The sequence below is a fragment of the Tubulanus polymorphus genome, chromosome 11 (assembly GCF_964204645.1).
Source record: "Tubulanus polymorphus chromosome 11, tnTubPoly1.2, whole genome shotgun sequence".
Classification (NCBI taxonomy): Eukaryota; Metazoa; Nemertea; class Palaeonemertea; order Tubulaniformes; family Tubulanidae; genus Tubulanus; species Tubulanus polymorphus.
The window spans coordinates 10,404,597-10,422,893 of NC_134035.1; the positions used below are offsets into that span (position 1 = coordinate 10,404,597).

At 37.3% G+C, this 18,297-nt stretch overlaps 1 protein-coding gene and 1 pseudogene across 1 annotated transcript; one reads left to right on the top strand and one right to left on the bottom strand.

Annotated features, from left to right (window-relative positions):
• Positions 1 to 8,325: 8,325 nt before the first annotated feature.
• LOC141913328 (thioredoxin-like protein 1) lies at positions 8,326 to 11,946 on the bottom strand (annotated as a pseudogene).
• Positions 11,947 to 12,263: 317 nt separating this feature from the next.
• Positions 12,264 to 18,119, top strand: LOC141912633 (uncharacterized). The gene is made up of 5 exons (XM_074803947.1): positions 12,264 to 12,393; positions 13,062 to 13,367; positions 13,963 to 14,085; positions 14,272 to 14,403; positions 14,866 to 18,119. Exons 1-5 carry the CDS (start codon positions 12,309 to 12,311, stop codon positions 15,792 to 15,794), a joined length of 1,575 nt encoding a protein of 524 aa, XP_074660048.1. The 5' UTR covers positions 12,264 to 12,308; the 3' UTR covers positions 15,795 to 18,119.
• The last annotated feature ends 178 nt before the right edge of the window (positions 18,120 to 18,297 follow it).

Sequence of the window (18,297 nt, forward strand, 5' to 3'; positions counted from 1 at the left end):
AGCGTGGATCATCTAAAGTTGGTTGGTCAATAACTTCGATTCTGTTGGTTTCATCTGTTCGCTGTTCCAGTTGGTCGATTTTGGACGAGTAGCTGATCTCAAGCTGGGTTTCTTCTTATAGTTAAAATTTAGCCGCAATGATTAAAAGAAGATATCCTGTAATGACAAAATATTTCAATAAGAATTAATCGTAATAATTTCATGTATATCAAGTTACCTTTTATGATTGCTTGTTTCGTTATCGGCGTGGATCATCTAAAGTTGGTTGGTTAATGACTTCGATTCTGTTGGCCTCATCTGTTTGCTGTTCCAGTTGGTCGATCTTGGACGAGTAGCTGATCTCAAGTTGGGTTTCTTCTGATAGTTGAAATTTAGCTGCAATGATTAAAAGAAGATATCCTGTAATGACAAAATATTTCAATAAGAATTAATCGTAATAATTGCATGTATATCAAGTTACCTTTTATGATTGCTTGTTTCGTTATCGGCGTGGATCATCTAAAGTTGGTTGGTTAATAACTTCGATTCTGTTGGTTTCATCTGTTCGCTGTTCCAGTTGGTCGATTTTGGACGAGTAGCTGATCTCAAGCTGGGTTTCTTCTTATAGTTGAAATTCAGCTGCAATGATTAACAGAAGATATCCTGTAATGACAAAATATTTCAATAAGAATTAATCGTAATAATTTCATGCATATCAAGTTACCTTTTATGATTGCTGGTTTCATTATCGCGATTATCTTATTAGTTGATTGATTAAAGAGTTCGATCCTAGTTAGCTGTGCGTTGTTCAAGTTGGTCGATTTTGGACGAGTAGCTGATCTCAAGTTGGGTTTCTTCTTATAGTTGAAATTTAGCTGCAATGATCAAAAGAAGATATCCTGTAATGACAAAATATTTCAATAAGAATTAATCGTAATAATTTCATGTATATCAAGTTACCTTTTATGATTGCTGGTTTCATTATCGCGATTATCTTATTAGTTGATTGGTTAATGAGTTCGATCCTAGTTAGCTGTGCGCTGTTCAAGTTGGTCGATTTTTTACGAGAAGTTGTTCTCAAACTGGGTTTTTTCGCATAGTTAAAATTTAGCTGCAATGATTAAAAGAAGATATGCTGTGATGACAAAATATTTCAATAAGAATTAATCATAATAATTTCATGTATATCAAGTTACCTTTTATGATTGCTTGGTTCGTAATCAGCGTGGATCATCTAAAGTTGGTTGGTTAATGACTTCGATTCTGTTGGCCTCAACTGTTCGCTGTTCCAGTTGGTCGATTTTGGACGAGTAGCTGATCTCAAGTTTGGTTTCTTCTGATAGTTGAAATTTAGCTGCAATGATTAAAAGAAGATATCCTGTAATGATAAAATATTTCAATAAGAATTAATCGTAATAATTCCATGTATATCAAGTTACCTTTTATGATTGCTTAGTTCGTTATCGGTGTGGATAATCTAAAGTTGGTGGGTTAATGGGTTCGATTCTGTTGGCCTCATCTGTGCCCTGTTCCAGTTGGTCGATTTTGGATGAGTAGTTGATCTCAAGCTGGGTTTTTTCGCATAGTTGAAATTTAGCTGCAATGATTAAAAGATATCCTGTAATGACAAAATATTTCAATAACAATTAATCGTAATAATTCCATGTATATTAAGTTACCTTTTATGATTAATGGTTTCATTATTGGCGATTATCTTATTAGTTGATTGGTTAATGAGTTCGATTCTAGTTGCCTGTGCGCTGTTCAAGTTGGTTGATTTTGGATGAGTAGTTGTTCTCAGTTGGGTTTTTTCTCATAGTTGAAATTTAGCTGCAATGATTAAAAGAAGATATCCTGTAATGACAAAATATTTCAATAAGAATTAATCGTAATAATTTCATGCATATCAAGTTACCTTTTATGATTGCTGGTTTCATTATCGCGATTATCTTATTAGTTATTTGGTTAATGAGTTCGATCCTAGTTAGCTGTGCGCTGTTCAAGATGGTCGATTTTTTATGAGTAGTTGTTCTCAAACTGGTTTTTTTCGCATAGTTGAAATTTAGCTGCAATGATCAAAAGAAGATATCCCGTAATGACAAAATATTTCATTAAGAATTAATCGTAATAATTTCATGTATATCAAGTTACCTTTTATGATTGCTTGGTTCGTTATCGGCGTGGATCATCTAAAGTTGGTTGGTTAATGACTTCGATCCTGTTGCCCTCATCTGTGCGCTGTTCCAGTTGGTCGATTTGGACAAGTAGTTGATCTCAAGCTTGGTTCTTTTTGATAGCTGAAATTTATCTGCAATAAAAGATATCCTGTAATGACAAAATATTTCATTTAGAATTTATAATAATAATTCCCATACATTTCAAGATTGCTGGGTTCAGTATTGGTGACGATCTTCTGAGTTGGTTTGATTCTGCGGGCGATTGGTAGATTTCGTTTTATTGATTTGAGTTGGTGTCCCTTACAAACCCACCACACCTGCCGGGAGCGAAACAGGTGGTTTTTTTCAAAATCGGAAATCGAAGTACAGATATAGTTGTGTGATCAGCGGTCGAGTTTAATAATAATTTTCTTTCTTTAAATCCAAGCACATAATTGCGAGACTCGGTTCAGGTTCCTTCAAACAATCTTCCATCCAGTCAGAAAAAGACGGATTGGGGTTAACTTTTTTTTCTGCCTATTTTAATACATCGAGATTTTGGATATCTATCTTACAAGGTTGAAGATCATTTTGTACATTTTATGACTAGTCGATTAGTAGTTTAGCTAAAAAAAAAAGCAGAATCTTGTGAGCAGAAAAACCTTTGTAATATCACTGATCATAATTAACGTTTCAATTCCCATATAAGATCAGCAATGTGGACCGATACGTAGATTTTGATAATAGTCAATTATTAAATGATATTTATATGAAATTCAACTCATAATTTTATTCACCTATATTCTAGATATCTAAGCAACGGTTGATTATTATAGTTTAACAGCAATTCGATTAAAGCATCTATAGTCATCTTCAGGAATACCAGAGTTACAACAAATTTAGTAATGCATTATAAATCTTATAAAATTGTTTTTGTACTGTTTTTCTCTTCTACCTTTGTTAATTCTTGATGTTTTTCTTTCTCGGGTGCTAAACACCCAGTAGCCAGTAGGCTTTTAGTGAAACCCAGGCCCATCATACAGTTAGTAATATTGCCCTATATACATTTTGATTGTCGGCTAAACCATATTCGTATTATCAAATTAACTTCATCGTCAATTAATAAACTTCTGTTTTCTAGTACCCACAGATGGTGACATCTGTATCCAGTTAATGGTATTCTAATCCATTTCAGTAATTCTAAATATTGCTCCTAATATATACAATGATCTTGTAATCATGATGTTTAAACTGACTGAATAGTGCGCTGCCAGCATTGAGCACACTGATCCTGGATAACATGGTTCTACAGATTTAAGAAACCTTGAATCATTCCAACGCCTAGACAAATCCAGAATTCTGCAAAGCCTAAAATGATTCAATAAATCCCACGCCTAAGAGACAGAGTTTAAACACACCCTGTTGTCTTGAGATATCAACCAATTAGATTATACAGTTTTCTTATCAACCCCTACGGTTTAGATTTGAGCACTTACACCTTATATGAAGATGCTAAATTAATCATCTTAGATACCTAATCACTCAATTTCCTAGCTATAATTTAAAATTGTCTCTGACAATATTTTATACGGGGCTTGATATTTCTACACGACAAGAATTTCAGAGCTGGTTTCGATTGATCACTATTTCAAAATGCTTATTTTGCATCAAAGCTTTTGATATCTAGTTTGACAAATACAGAATTCCCCAAAACCTAACTGATTCAACAGATCCCACACACATGTCGCCCAGTTATAACGCAGGTGACATTGCACGATACAGTCGTCTCATCCACTGCACTATTTTTTAAATAATTTTCACTTATATTCATTACATTGAATTAATTTTAATTAATCTTCTAGATATCTAAGCGATCCGTTAATTAGTAATCATACTAGCTACATTTTAATACTCAGTTGAACATGGAGCCTGAAAATCTACATGAGTAGAATTTCAGATGTGGTGAATTCATCACTATTATGAATTCAACAGAAATTAAGATAAAAGCACATTTAAGTGGTAAATTAGAAATTCCCTTAAAGCCGAATTGCTTAATCTTTCCCTTTTATAGTAGTACACTGTGTATAAGGACCGAAAGACCGTGTTATGACCGGACCTCCCTGGTGCGGTGCAAGACATGATGCTAGAAAATAGTTTGAAGGAGAGGGGTTAGTAAGAGAGCTATTAGCAAGAGTAATAAGACCTAAGTCTAGGATATCCCGTCAGAATAAGGCTCTCAATCTGACATACACAGTGAAATTGAAATATTCTCCCTTCCAAATTCAGGAATGTATTTGTGCACGTACAGATTTGTTCTCCCTTCGATCGGAAGTAAATCTGCGTTAAATGATTTTGGCAATATGTATCAAAACTAATACAGCTGTATGAAGACACAATAGGTTCACTAGATACAGATAAATAAATGTGATCAGATACACATGTATCAGCTACATTTTAAATGTCCATGGACCTGAATTAAAAACAATTTCACATAAAATATTGAATTTACCTAAAACATAGATATCTTATAGTAATACATTAATGAGTTATTCACCTTTGATTCTAATTGTCAGTTAAACAATATCTATTATGCGTAACTTGACACACAGTATGGCTTTTAGATGAATCAGTTAGGTTTAGGTAAATTTTGGCAATTATGAAGAACATGACCAGCACGTCAGTTGGAGATGGAAATACTGATCAGTCGATGAGACTGATTCAGATGTGCTAGTACATATATCAGCTATATTTAAATTTTCAGTTTTACGACATTTATATTATGGACCTGTATTACATACCGTATAAATAGATTTTGATCTTAGAAATATTGAATCCATCTTAATTTTGGTTAATGGGCAATTTTTCCTAGCTTTATATGATAATTGTCAGTTAAACAATTATCATAGCGCAAAACAAGGGACAGAGTATGGCTTTCGGGAATGATTTGAACCAATTAAAGCTTTGTTTTATTCTAGATTTGTCAAAGTGCTGAGACCTAATCACAGTTTCTAAAAGACCCGCAGTCCATAGTTTTCCCCATATATATTACACCAGATCTCGATAGAGCCCTAGACACTATTTTATATATCTTTCCCCCAGAAATTCATTAATGCAATGGGTAAAGCAGAATATAATATATACTGTGAAGTGCCTGAATGTTTATATATGACATATAAATGACATATGTATCAATATATTATTTGTAAAAAAATCTATTAACTGACGATAAAGTTTAATTTATATATATCTTAACAAGTAAAGCCAGCCTTTATGTATATGGGGCCCTAAAATATCTACACCAGAAGAATTTTTCATCAAACATTATAAAATATTGAATAATTGCTTATATCTAAGCGATTGGTTAATTAGTAAATTGTCTTATCTATATCTTGATTGTCAGTTAAACAATAGTCATATGAGGCCTGAAATATCTACAGTACATTCGAAAAATTTCAAATGTCACATAAGATATTGAATTTACCTTAATTGTACATACTTACAAAATCGTTTAATCAATAACTGACCAATCTACATTTTAATAATCAGACCAAAGAATATTTAAGGGACCGCACTCAATCGTTTCGTCTAATATTGTAAATATTCAAGCAATCATTGCCTAGCTATATCTAAATTTACTACCGGCCACAGAGCTTCAATAAAGTAGTGCGGAGATGGTGAGCTTGACCAGCGTCTCTATCCTATCCAGGAGTGCCTATGCATTTTACTCCAGATATGAAAAATCAACTTAGCTTTATGTATGTATGCATTCCTGTTGCCATGCAGGATGAGGTCAAGACTGCCAGGTTCGGTTGCGGCAGGTCTTTTAGTGTTTGGTGGTACTTCAAGGTGGAGTCTTTTGTGGGCACTTCTGGTGGGCAGATTTTAGATGGGCCTTTCCGGATTAACCTGAAATGAGTAAAAGAACGATATTCTGTAGTTACACAATCCTTTCGGTATCACGCATCGTAATTTACATGTGTATCAACTTAACTTTCAATATTGCTGAGTTCAGTGTTCTTTTTTCGGCATCGTCTTCGTTGTAGTCGCCTTCAGCATCTTCTTCTTCATCTTGGGAGTCCTGAAATGAAAAAAAAAAGAGAAGAGCGATGAAAACCTGGTATGGAACAAAACTAATGTCCGAAAGCTTTTCAGCTCTCCATCGCCGGTCACATGCCGAGAACACCAGACAAAGAGCCAGCCAGGAATATACTGCCCTCTACACGCCCTCACACAGAACGCGAAAAACCAGGATGATGACGCCTTACTTTCACCATTTACCGACAGGGTGTGCCGGGTGACGTCAGTAACTGACAAACCTATCAAATTGCCCAAGCCAAAAATAGGGCAGCGCAACTGGATTGCCTGCACTAGCACCCAAAGGAAGACAAGACTTAGCCCCGCCCGGAGTAACCCACGCGGAATCAATGAATACAACACTCAAAGGAAGACAGGGAAATAAATCCCTGCCCGAAGCAATCCCTTAAAAGGAATCAATGAATGCTAGAACGCAAAGGAAGACAAGACTAAATCTTTGTCCGAAGCAATTCCTGAAAAGGAATCAATGAATACTAGTAGACAGTCCAGCTTTACCACTCCACTTTTAACCCGTGCAATCCGGCTGACTTGCCCGTTTGACGTCACCAAGCACACTCTGTTGATACATGGGTAGAGTGAGGCCTCGTCATCCTGGTTGTCGTGTTCCGTATGAGGGCGTGTAGAGGGCAGCCATTTCCTGACCGACTCTTTGTCTGACATCCTCGACATGTGACCAGCGAAGGAGAGCCGACACTTTCGGACATTAGTTTTGTTCCAGCAAACGTTGAAATTCGACAGAGAAATCGGCCCTGAAAAATTAAACGGGTTATATCCTGAAAAATAGAACGGATTAATAAACACGGAACAGTACAGGACAGTACGAAGACGAACAGTAACACATAAAACATAAAGACGTTGTTCCTCAGGAAGCAGGAACAGGAGCAGGAGCAGGAGCGGGAGCGCAGCGAATATCGCCAGGAGGAGAATCCACGGTAGCATGTTCACAGTGTGAGTAAGCTGAGGTGAATGGTCTATGCTTGTACTACACCGTGGTCAGCCGGTGACGTATTCAATAGCGCGTATAAATGATATCAACAACTCTGAAAAACCGCAATTGTGTCTCTATTGTTGAATGGGTTTACATTATGAAAGGTTCCACTGCCGGGTGGAATACGCACCAGTAGTCAGCTGAACAATATATATGATAGTGGAGGAACTTTGATAAGGCCATGAAATAAATTACTTGATTCCCAACAGCTATTTCCGAATTAATCAGTTTATAAGCCGCCGCCTGTTTTTTTCTTAAATTCTAGAATAATTTATAAATTATACCGACCGATAGCACTTCAGTTAAAGATTCACACCAACACAGGTCTTCATATCATAGAAACCGCGTAAACATTTTCTAATGAAATAGTTTATTAGTCACAACTACGTAAGGACAGTTCACGCATCCCGAGATAACTAACTTACGCTGCCTAACTTACACCATGCGCGAGGAAAGCGGTCTATTTGAGTCATTGGGGGAAACCCACTAATACCATGTATTCATGATTAATCATCATTCATACTGTTATCGCAGAATCCCGTCAGTAGACAGATTTTCATTAAGAAAAACTCCTCGATTCAATTGAGGGGAGACATATTAGGCTTTTTTAATTACTTGGAGCACCGATCCTCTGAAATTCTGCCAAAAACTTCATGCTTACCACTCATAATTAAAAAAAAAACAAATTGTTTCCTTTAATTTTGATACTGGATTAAACGGTACATCATAGGCTAATGTAAATTTAGGAAAGTCCATATTAGAATTTCGTTTCTTGTTCCAATTTACTCTTATCCTATTTTTGATTTTGGCCAAAGAGTATGGCGGTATCAAATCATGCGTACAGGGTCAGTCTGTCCATGAGGATACTAGTTGTGATAAGTCAGACAAGTCATGATTAGGCATTGATGCAATTCACTAAATGAAAAACTGCCACCTGCCACTTTAGTCCACATTAAGTGTTAAATTTTGCTTATGCCTACAAAAATCATGTCATCATTGATGCCGGTCCTCTGACAGAAGAAGAATAAACTCAAAAGAAAAACCATTCAGTAAATGATAATAATAATATTGAGTTTATTAATCGCAATACAATAAACGTGGTAATTTTCAATTTGCCGTGTGCAAATTCATACGCTCGCTGTTGTAATGTGTCTCTGGTGAAATTAATCCCTTAAGTTCCTGATCTTTGTTTCTTGGTGAAATAATGTGCGTTCGATATTGACCCTCGATCAATGACTCGCCTTTCTTTCCCGCCACCTGAAATAATAAAAAGAAAGTATTTCTTAGTGCTTAATTATTGATGTCGAAAAGTCTGTAAAACATTCTTTGAATTTAGAAAATTATACAGCGGAACCTTGTTGCAACGAAATTCAGGGCACCAGAAAATCTGTTAGTTATAATTCGTTATATCAAATATGGAAATAATTGATATTGTCTTATCTGGAATGAAATTCTAGTTATGTAATAACTGATAAATTGTTAAAACGAGGTTCCACTGTAAACAGAGTTCTACAGATGGTGAAAATATCTCAGAATTCATTGTCTCAATTCAGGTTGAAATTCCAAATAAATCCATGACTGAAATATCTAAACATACGTGAAATAAACAATCACCAAATTTTACAAAACGTAAGTGTCCATTAGAAAAATGTAAATTTCAATCTGAATGGAGAAGGAAGGGGGAGCCTAACATCCACCAAATATCCTCATAAATCAACCCTTTCAGAAATTTGTGTATAAACTCTACTAGGGCAGGGAGAAATAATGACCTAAGAAACTCAGTTGTCTAAATTCAATATTAAACCTAATTAAAATCATTTGAAAACGTGTTTTAATTAATTCAGGTTCTTCCTCCTCGGTTAAATAATAATCATCATCGTTATCATCATTTGTGTTGCTGCAGCAACCGCATCCGTCGTCGGCATCGTCAGCGTCATTTATCTAAATTACGCGAAAATAAAGATCTTCACCAATGGAAATAACATCTGACGAAATCATCTTGAAAATAACATCTTAAAATTGACCTACGCTAGTCGACGAAAATAAAAATCTTTAAACGTTAAAGAAAATATCATCTTTTGAAATGATCTTGAAAATAACAATCTTAAAATCAATCTACACCGGGCGACGAAAATAACAATCTTACGACGGGCGCACACGTCGGCATTTGAAACTTACTCGTTTGAAGTCGGACATGTTCGTAGCCATCACAGGTGAACCAATAAATCCAAAATAGATAATAACGGTCGTCTCTTCAACTCCTTGATTATCATACGAATATCTGGAAAATTAACATAATGCGTAGATAATTAACTCGAATAAAACTCAATGTCTCCAAAGTCCCCAAAAATCTTTGAATTAACGACAAGTAGACTGTGCTTCAGGTGAAAAACTAAATCGTGTTGAAATCAGCCTTTTCTAGAGTCAATCTTTAAAAGAATCGTAGAGAATCAATCTTTAACTTCCAATAGTCGACTAAGTAAGACTAATAGAAATTCATTGAATTTGGCAGTTTTTTTTCAAACTCTTTCGAAGCTGCTGTAATTTTTCTATTTTTTTCGAATTTGAACTGTAACTGTTTTAAGTGTTGAAATATGAAATGATTTTCATTCTTACCAAAACGCTGGAAACATTTTGGAATTTGACGTATCATAACGGTATTAAAGTTCTTTCTTTTACATCGTCTGTGGTCAATCTGCGATCAAAAAGAAACAAGATGAAAGAGACTCAGGAAGAGAGAGATGGGGAGACTCGGGGAGAGAGATTGGGGGAGGGGAAAAATGTTTAAAACTTACTGTATTTTCTGAATTGCCTCCATACTTTCTGCCGAGTCGAAGTCTAAAGTTTGCGGTTTATTCGTGAAAAGTCAAATCGTTTTTGGTGCAGTTCCGTCTGAAAAATTCAGTTGAATAATTTGAGTTTGAATGTAAGGAGTTTTAAGGCAGAAACTTTCAAAATCTGAGGAAGTGTCTGCATCACTTTCAAATCCCAATTACTGTAGACTCCTCATAAATGGGTACTGGTTATCTCAGTAAGCCGTCAATTCAGTGTTTTGTAAGCAAGTTTTATCCTCAGCACTACCTTAACTTGGCTTCTTATTCAGTATCTGGCCTACCCAGTAATTTGGTTATGAAAAATCCTCGTCCCAACTTTACAGATTTAGGTATAGTCTAATGTACAACTACAAACATTTCTAATTGACTATTTCTCAAAATTGAAGGAGTTTCAAGCACCTTTTAACAGCTTTTTCAGTTTAAAAGGAGTTTTGAAGGAATCAAGGAGACATGGGGACCCTGTTTAAAGGAATCAAGGAGTCTGAGGGACCCTATTTAAAGGAATAAAGGAGTCGTAGGGACGCTGGAGTTTCTTACCGTCTGGGGCGTACATCTTTATGTAACAAATGTAGTTTAACAGGTTGTGAGAATTCGAGGGAAATTATCAACTGTTCGTCGCAGTCCGACTGTAAATATCCGCCTTAAGGAGAGAGAGCGTGTTTCAACTTGTGATCGTTCGATTCGTTTAAACATTCCGAACCGTTCATCTGTATCATCTTAGATAAAGCAATCTGTAAATATTCATGAGGTTCATTTCAATATTTATGAGGTCTGTTTGAATATTCATGCGTTTAATCTTAAATTTTCATAATCGGCCAATCAGTTAACAGCTGAGGAATGGGACAGAGTCTACTGTATTTCACAAACTCTTACTCAGTAATTGACACCAACTCGGGGTAGAATATTACCAGTCTCAACTTTACCGCAGTAAGAGACAGAGTCTACTGTATTTCACAAACTCTTACTCGGTATTTGACACCAACTCGGGGTAGAATTTTACCGGTCTCAACATTACCGCAGTAAGAGTCAGAGTCTACTGTATTTTACAAACTCTTACACAGTATTTGACACCAACTCGGGTAGAATATTACCAGTCTCAACTTTACTGCAGTAAGAGACAAATTCTACTGTATTTCACAAACTCTTACTCAGTATTTGACACCAACTCGGGGTAGAATTTTACCAGTCGCAACTTTACCGCAGTAAGAGGCAGAGTCTACTGTATTTTACAAACTCTTACACAATATTTGACACCAACTCGGGTAGAATTTTACCAGTCTCAACTTTACTGCAGTAAGAGACAGACTTCACAAACTTACATGGCCTTTAACTTCAACTGTTTCATCACTTTCTCCTGGCTCTTGATAATGCTTTTTGATGTTTTCCTTTCGACTTTGACCTTGTTTTTGAAGAAGGTGAAGGTCGGCATCGCTGAGATATTGTACCGATTCGTCACTTCCTAAAAATCCGACGAATAAATCAATGAAGCAAAATTAGACGGGGTTTTTGGACGCTTAAAGTACGGTCGAACTCATCTCACTAGGACTTACGGTCAATTAATCGATGTCGACTTTTAGAAAAAACAGCATTATAATATTTGGCGGCGTATCCTTCGAAAACAGGCGCGATTCGATGACAAGGGCGCCACCTACAGATAAATCAACAAATACAAACAGATCCGTTAGTACACAGAGGTTAAGTGATAGGGTTAGGGTTAAAGCAAATATTAAAGGTTAAATAATGCCGGATTCGTTAATCTCTTTGATTCGTGATTGAGGTTACTTTCTGAAATTAAACCGATAGGCTATACAATACATATACTTACAATTAAACCTGGATTGACTTTTCAATTCGTATCATCCGTTTTTCAAACTGACTTTTCAATTCGTATCATCCGTTTTTCAAAATTACTATGATACAACAACAATTCATTCTGTGCATGTTGAGCTCATTCAATTTAAATAATATGTATAACTTGTAATTCTTAAGAAAACCTGTATTGTACCTGAGTTGTATTTCAAAAAATCAACATCAGAACACACACAATAACCAGTCTATTATGTATGTAGACTAATATTAGTTTGCTGTCCTGTACTTTATTACTGTAAACCAATGATATGCTTTGTAATTATATTAAGGTGTAATAAAGTTATTTTGAATTTGAATTTGGTCCACGTGACCTTCACCGAGGTCAGTGACATCTAGGAGTAGAGAATCGAACCAGCCTATATAATATTTAATTGTATTTAAACATGAATGGGGGCCGTTTTGGAGATCATAATGGATATTTGTAGCATTAACAGCTTCATTATATTGATATCTACTGTATTTAAATTCAGTGGTGAGTTAATCCATGGTCGAAATTCATAAATTCAGCAAAATTGGGTTCGTGTTCGACGTGTGTAGGATTAATTAAATAAATGATCAATATCAATTCAAATTTAAAAGTAGAAGATCTAAAAAAAACCGTCCGATAACATTTCACTGCATCGCTCATTTAGACCCTTGAAACGATATGACTAAAACGACAGCATGAATTGATTGGCTCATTATAACACCATATTCGATATTATTCATGATAGTGTCCAAATTTTATTTGGCGCGGCAACTTATTAACCACAGACTCTCTTTTCTTGCCACTAGTATCAAACACTGACGACAGGCCGATGGGGTGAAGTTCCGTTATAGGTGTTAATCTCTGTTTCAACTTGAGCTAGGACACCTGATGTCCTCTCCTCAATTCAAGTTGAACTAGACATAAGTCGACTAATTTACAAAGTATAAGTGAAACTGGATGTCAGTTAGTCATTACCTGAAGTGGTCGACCAGGATCGAACCGGTCGCTGTAGTTCGAACCTACTAGTTCAAAACTGCCTGTGAAATGCAGGGTTAGGGTTATTTTCCACTACTGTAGGCTTTCTAGGCATGTAGGCCAGTACCCTAAATCGATGGTCGGAATCTGAATCAAGATTTCTTAATCCTTTTGAAATTTTTCTATTTCAAATTTAGATCAGTTACGGACGGTAGGTATGGAGCTATCTCCGGCCGGTCCGATCACTGTCCCAGATGGCGCCACTGTGCATATCAACTGCAGCGTAGACCTGCTGATAATTCCGCGGAGGACGATACACTGGGACGTCGCCGGCATGAGACCGGCGTTGAAACGAAAAATCGCTCAGAAATTCGTGACTCGCGACACGCTGCAGATAGTTATACAACAAATACGCGCCGAAGACGCAGGCCCGTTCTCGTGTAAAGCTGAAAATAAATATGGCTTCCTCTTGTATAAAAACGTTCACATTTGGGTTCAGTCAAGTAAGTATTCTATCAGGATCCTTACAACTCCTCGATTCCTTAAAAACTCTTTCTAAATGGAAAATTTTTTTGAATATGCTTGCTTTGATTTGAGCATTATCCTGAAACTCCTTTAATACTCCTTCAATTTTGAGACATAGGCTCTACCCCTGAATCGGTACAGTAGAACCAGGATCTTTTTGTGAACAAATAAGAAACCGAGTTTGGTAGTGTCAATGATAAAAATTTGCTCAAAACGGCTGAATTAACAGTTTACTGAGATAGGCCTAAACAGTTACTGATTTTGGAGGAGTAGACTGGAATAATTGATGTTAAAGTGGTGCAGATAATTCGTGGAAATATGAAATTCTCTCAGTACTCCTCTTATCCACAAATGACTGATCTGAAGGGAACTGGTAGATTTATTGCATAGTTAAACCATATAGTTAAAACTTTTTGATTGATAGTTGTCGAAGGTCAGTCTCGGGTCGTTAGATTGTCTATAAAACTAAGAATGATGTTCTTATACTAGTTTTAAATCAAAGGGAGGATTGCGCATTAGTGTATGGTGATTAGTGCATTTATATTATCATTTTAAATGCGTGTTGTGTTACAGGAGAGGTCAGTAGGTGCGGCGATCGGACGAAGTTTCAATGTAAATCCGGGCAGTGTTTGAATTTGGAGAAGCGTTGTGATAGCGTAATACAGTGTTCAGATGGATCCGATGAAATAGGATGTGGTGAGTTAACGACACCGAGTTGACTGCTGGATCGGTAGCTTTAAACTGTTTGACCCTTGCACTACCTTGAATGGGAGACCAATCTGCAGTTTGAAGCTATTCGAATAAAACCAAACCCATTTATAGTAATATCTGTCTTGTTCCGGTCGGAACTGAACTGATTTTCAATACGCGATTTATTTGCAGACCCGTCGTGTAGATCGGGATTTCTGTGCAATAATCGTCAATGCCTCGGTATAGATGTAACCTGTGATAAAGATGGTATCGACCATTGCGGCGATTGGTCCGACGAAAACTGTGACATAATTCCTGTTCGAGGTATGGATCGTATTTTTTTTATCGCAAGTCATTAGATGTAATAAAGAAGCCCCTGCGATGGATAGAATTCCAAAATTTGAACGACAGAGGCTGGGAAATTACTAACCAAGAAGTGCGGTGTATAAATCTGTGATGTACTTCGCTACAACACGGTACCGTATGGTGGTGTATTGTTGTTCATAATTAGTTTTTATCCGTATTGAAAGATGGCAGCACCTGTCAAAACCTAATGAAATATTAGTAACTAATGATACACCGCATTGCGGTGTAGATACACTTATAGCAGTTTGCCTGTAATTCAACACACCGGGGTGGGGTTTCTTGAAAATTTCCAAATCATCCCCAGTATTTACGGGTATTGATTAGTCAGCACCGAAGGGGCTGTCGGAGCTTATTTTGTACGATAATTCCTACCGAAAAGAGAGTAATTCATGTAGTCAATATGTTTTCATTATTCTACAGAGCGAACTCCCGGAGGCGGCACCGACGTGGATTTGAGTAATTCGTGGCATCGAACGATTATATTCATCATCGTCGGTTGTATCCTGGCCGTCGTGATGGTCGTGTCGGCTTTAGTCGTCATCATGTGTCGACATCACCTCGTCAAACACGACGACGACACGTGCGACAGCGGCGTCGACGCGGCCACCGACGACGAGATACACACTCTCGACCCGGCGATCGGGTCGACGGCGACCGTACCGATCACCGGCGCGATGGATATCCACCCGGAGGAACAACCCGAACTCCAATCGTTGATCGATTTACCGCCGCCGTATTCGAAACACGACGAGTCTCTCCCGCCACGCGGCGATGACGACGACGCGCCACCGCCGTACGAGACGTTCCAACGCGGACTCGATGATATTTATAATCCGACCGTGCATCGATCAACGCCTCTGTTGCCGCGTCCGGTCTATCGACATCGGGACGACGGTCGGTCGTCGAGTGTCGATCGCGTTTTAGAATCGACGCCTCAGCCGCCGTCCGGTAGTCATAGTTTGGATTATCGTACGTTGACTTTACGACGCGATGATATCCCACCGCCGGTCGCTACGTCGACGCTCCGGCGTCACCCGCCGCGATCTCTTGAAGGTAGGTTGGTTCCGTCTGCGGCGAATGAGAGGAGGGCTCCGACGACGCGAATGCCAAATCAGACTGAGAGGAGGGCTCCATCAGCTGCCTCATCTGAAAGGAGGGCTTCAGCTGAGAGGAGGGCTCCATCATCCTTGGCCGATCGGAGGGCCCCTACGACGCGTACTCCGAATCAATCTGTCCCAGCTGAGAGGAGGGCTCCGACGACGCGTCCCTCAAATGCTGCTACAAATTCTGGTGCTCAAAGGTCAACGACCGAAAATTGTCCAACGACTCTTTACGAAATTAGTGTTTGATATCGTGTATGTATATTTGTATAGTTTTCAAAAAGTAACTATTCGTACGAAAGCAATGATTTTTCATATCGAAATATTTTGTCCCAAGATGTGATATTATCATCTTGAAGGTGCTGTGCGGTATATATCAGCCGGATTTATAGCGGTGGGCTACATGCGAAAATACATTTTTCATTTCGGCGTTAAATCAGTCAAATTCTAAACTTTAAAAGTTGGTCATAATACTGAGTATTTAGGGACCGTTACATGTGCGTACACATTAAATTAATGAGGTCGAGGGATCGTCTCAGCAAAATTGTGTGTACGAACAGCCCCTAATAAATTTATAATGAGTACAATGTTCATTTGGTTAGTGGTTAGGGGAGAAATGTCAAGTATATAACCGTCACATAGGCCTACACTATAGCTGCGATCACGTGAGCATGTTTGGCCCATGTTGAATTAGGCCCATAACAACTTAACACTGGTCCTGAATGGGCCCATGCCTGTTTGGCCCACGCCATATTTGTCTCGGCCAAAATGTCGGACCGGGCCAGAGCCAAATTTTAGCACAGGTCAAATTATTGCCTATGAATTGCAACTGGTTCCGGAAGTGACTCACTTCGTTTTGTTAAAGCATTTAGTATCGAGTGAACACACTCTAATTGCGTGAGCCTTGTGGGCCAATTTGACTTGGGCCTGATCCGTGCCAAATCCCGTCCCCGTGAGATCGCGGTTTATGAATGTTTTTAGGTTTCGCTAGATTATATCGCCGAGATATGTATTATTTGATTATCGCATAATAAAGTGACTGAAGCCAAGGCAGTATTTAATGAATATTAGCGAGTGAACTGTGCTACATTCATACGCGCCTCATTTAATACAGTGATCGTTGTCGACAATCAAAATTAATGTTTTATAAGTATCAAATCTTACTGTTATGAATCTGATGATAATTTTGTACGCATGTTTTATTAGAGCCAGTTGTCAAAAAGCCGTCTTATGCTTGGCTTTCACTGTTTATTTAACATGTGAAGTATGCATTTAAGGAAGTTGCATATCCACTTCAATCAAATCAAATCAACTCTTGTAAATGATTCTGAACTTCTCGAATATCCAACCATTGTTAACGATTAGATTCTGAACTTCTCAAATTCCTAATTGTATACGTATTACGTTGCATGAAATTCAAGCTTCTCTCAACTGTGGCGAACGTTTTCTACTTAACTTACTGCACTGGTGGTATTCAATAGCTCATTTCAGTATGCCAGTTTCTCAGCATTTCGTTTCATTACCGACACCGATACGGCCATTAATCATTTTTCGATGCTTGTTTTTTTTTTTGCGTGTGCTTTTTCCCTGTAGTTTATAATAAGAATATCATCGTCGATGCATTTATACATGTTTGAAAATGACATGAATTTTTTTTTGTTAGCAATTTTATCGTTATTATATGTAGAGTTACTAATCAATCTAAGGTACAAACTTAATAGGCCATTCATTAAGTACGCATTATGTATTAAGCATAAGCCACTAAGTCAAACTTGCGTACGGCAAGTCATCGTCGTATATATATTAAGTCACTTAAGTAGTCCCTATTTCGGACCAGACTGGTCCTCATATATCTAATTGTTGTAGTGTATTCACAAAAAATGAGGGTAATTTGAAAGTCTTACCTGTGGTTGAGCTCTTAAAGAGTAGAAACTACTCACTTAGTTAAAGTAGTCAATACTCTGTGATTAGAGAGTTCCAGTTTGTATTTCTAATTCCAATTCATTCATTGTTGGTCGTCATTTGGATAAGTCGTCGACCGAAGGGAACATTCATTAATAACGTCCGCATAAAATTAGAATTTTTCAACCCCCCTCTCCCCCCCTGTAAACAAAATCGGCCATTTTTTCATATACATTAAGCATTACAGTACGCAATTGCACTGACCCCTCCCCCCTCCCCTAAAGCGTACGTAATAAATGAATGACACCAAATCATAATGATGGTCCCAGCTACGACTTTAGCGAGTTTGACAGTTATTGCATATAGGGCTGTGGAAAATTAGCAAAATTTTGCGCACATATTTTATGAACACTTGGCACTTATTCATTTTTAGGGGAAATGTAGGTTTTCATCGCTAGTCATCCTGCTCATTACACGTGCTTGCGCCCCATAGATCTCGAAAAGCATTCTTCATTTCAACCTCATTATTGTTACGACATACCGGCATACTGTGCATACCAACTGCAATAATATCTATACCTTATAAAAAGCATGAAGAAAAAATTATTAAACAAATATTGCTAATTTATGTATTTGTAATGAAAATTCTTTATTCGAAAGAAATAAAATATATTGACATAAAAATAATATACTGGTCTTGTAGTATGAATATTTTGTCAGGACTTTCCATTACGTCATAAGGATGTTTGACAAACAATATATAAATAAATACTTTATCATCATTTCGTTGATTTCGAGTTAAAATGTGGCCAATCGACCTCGATCTGAAATTCTATGAATAACATTTAAC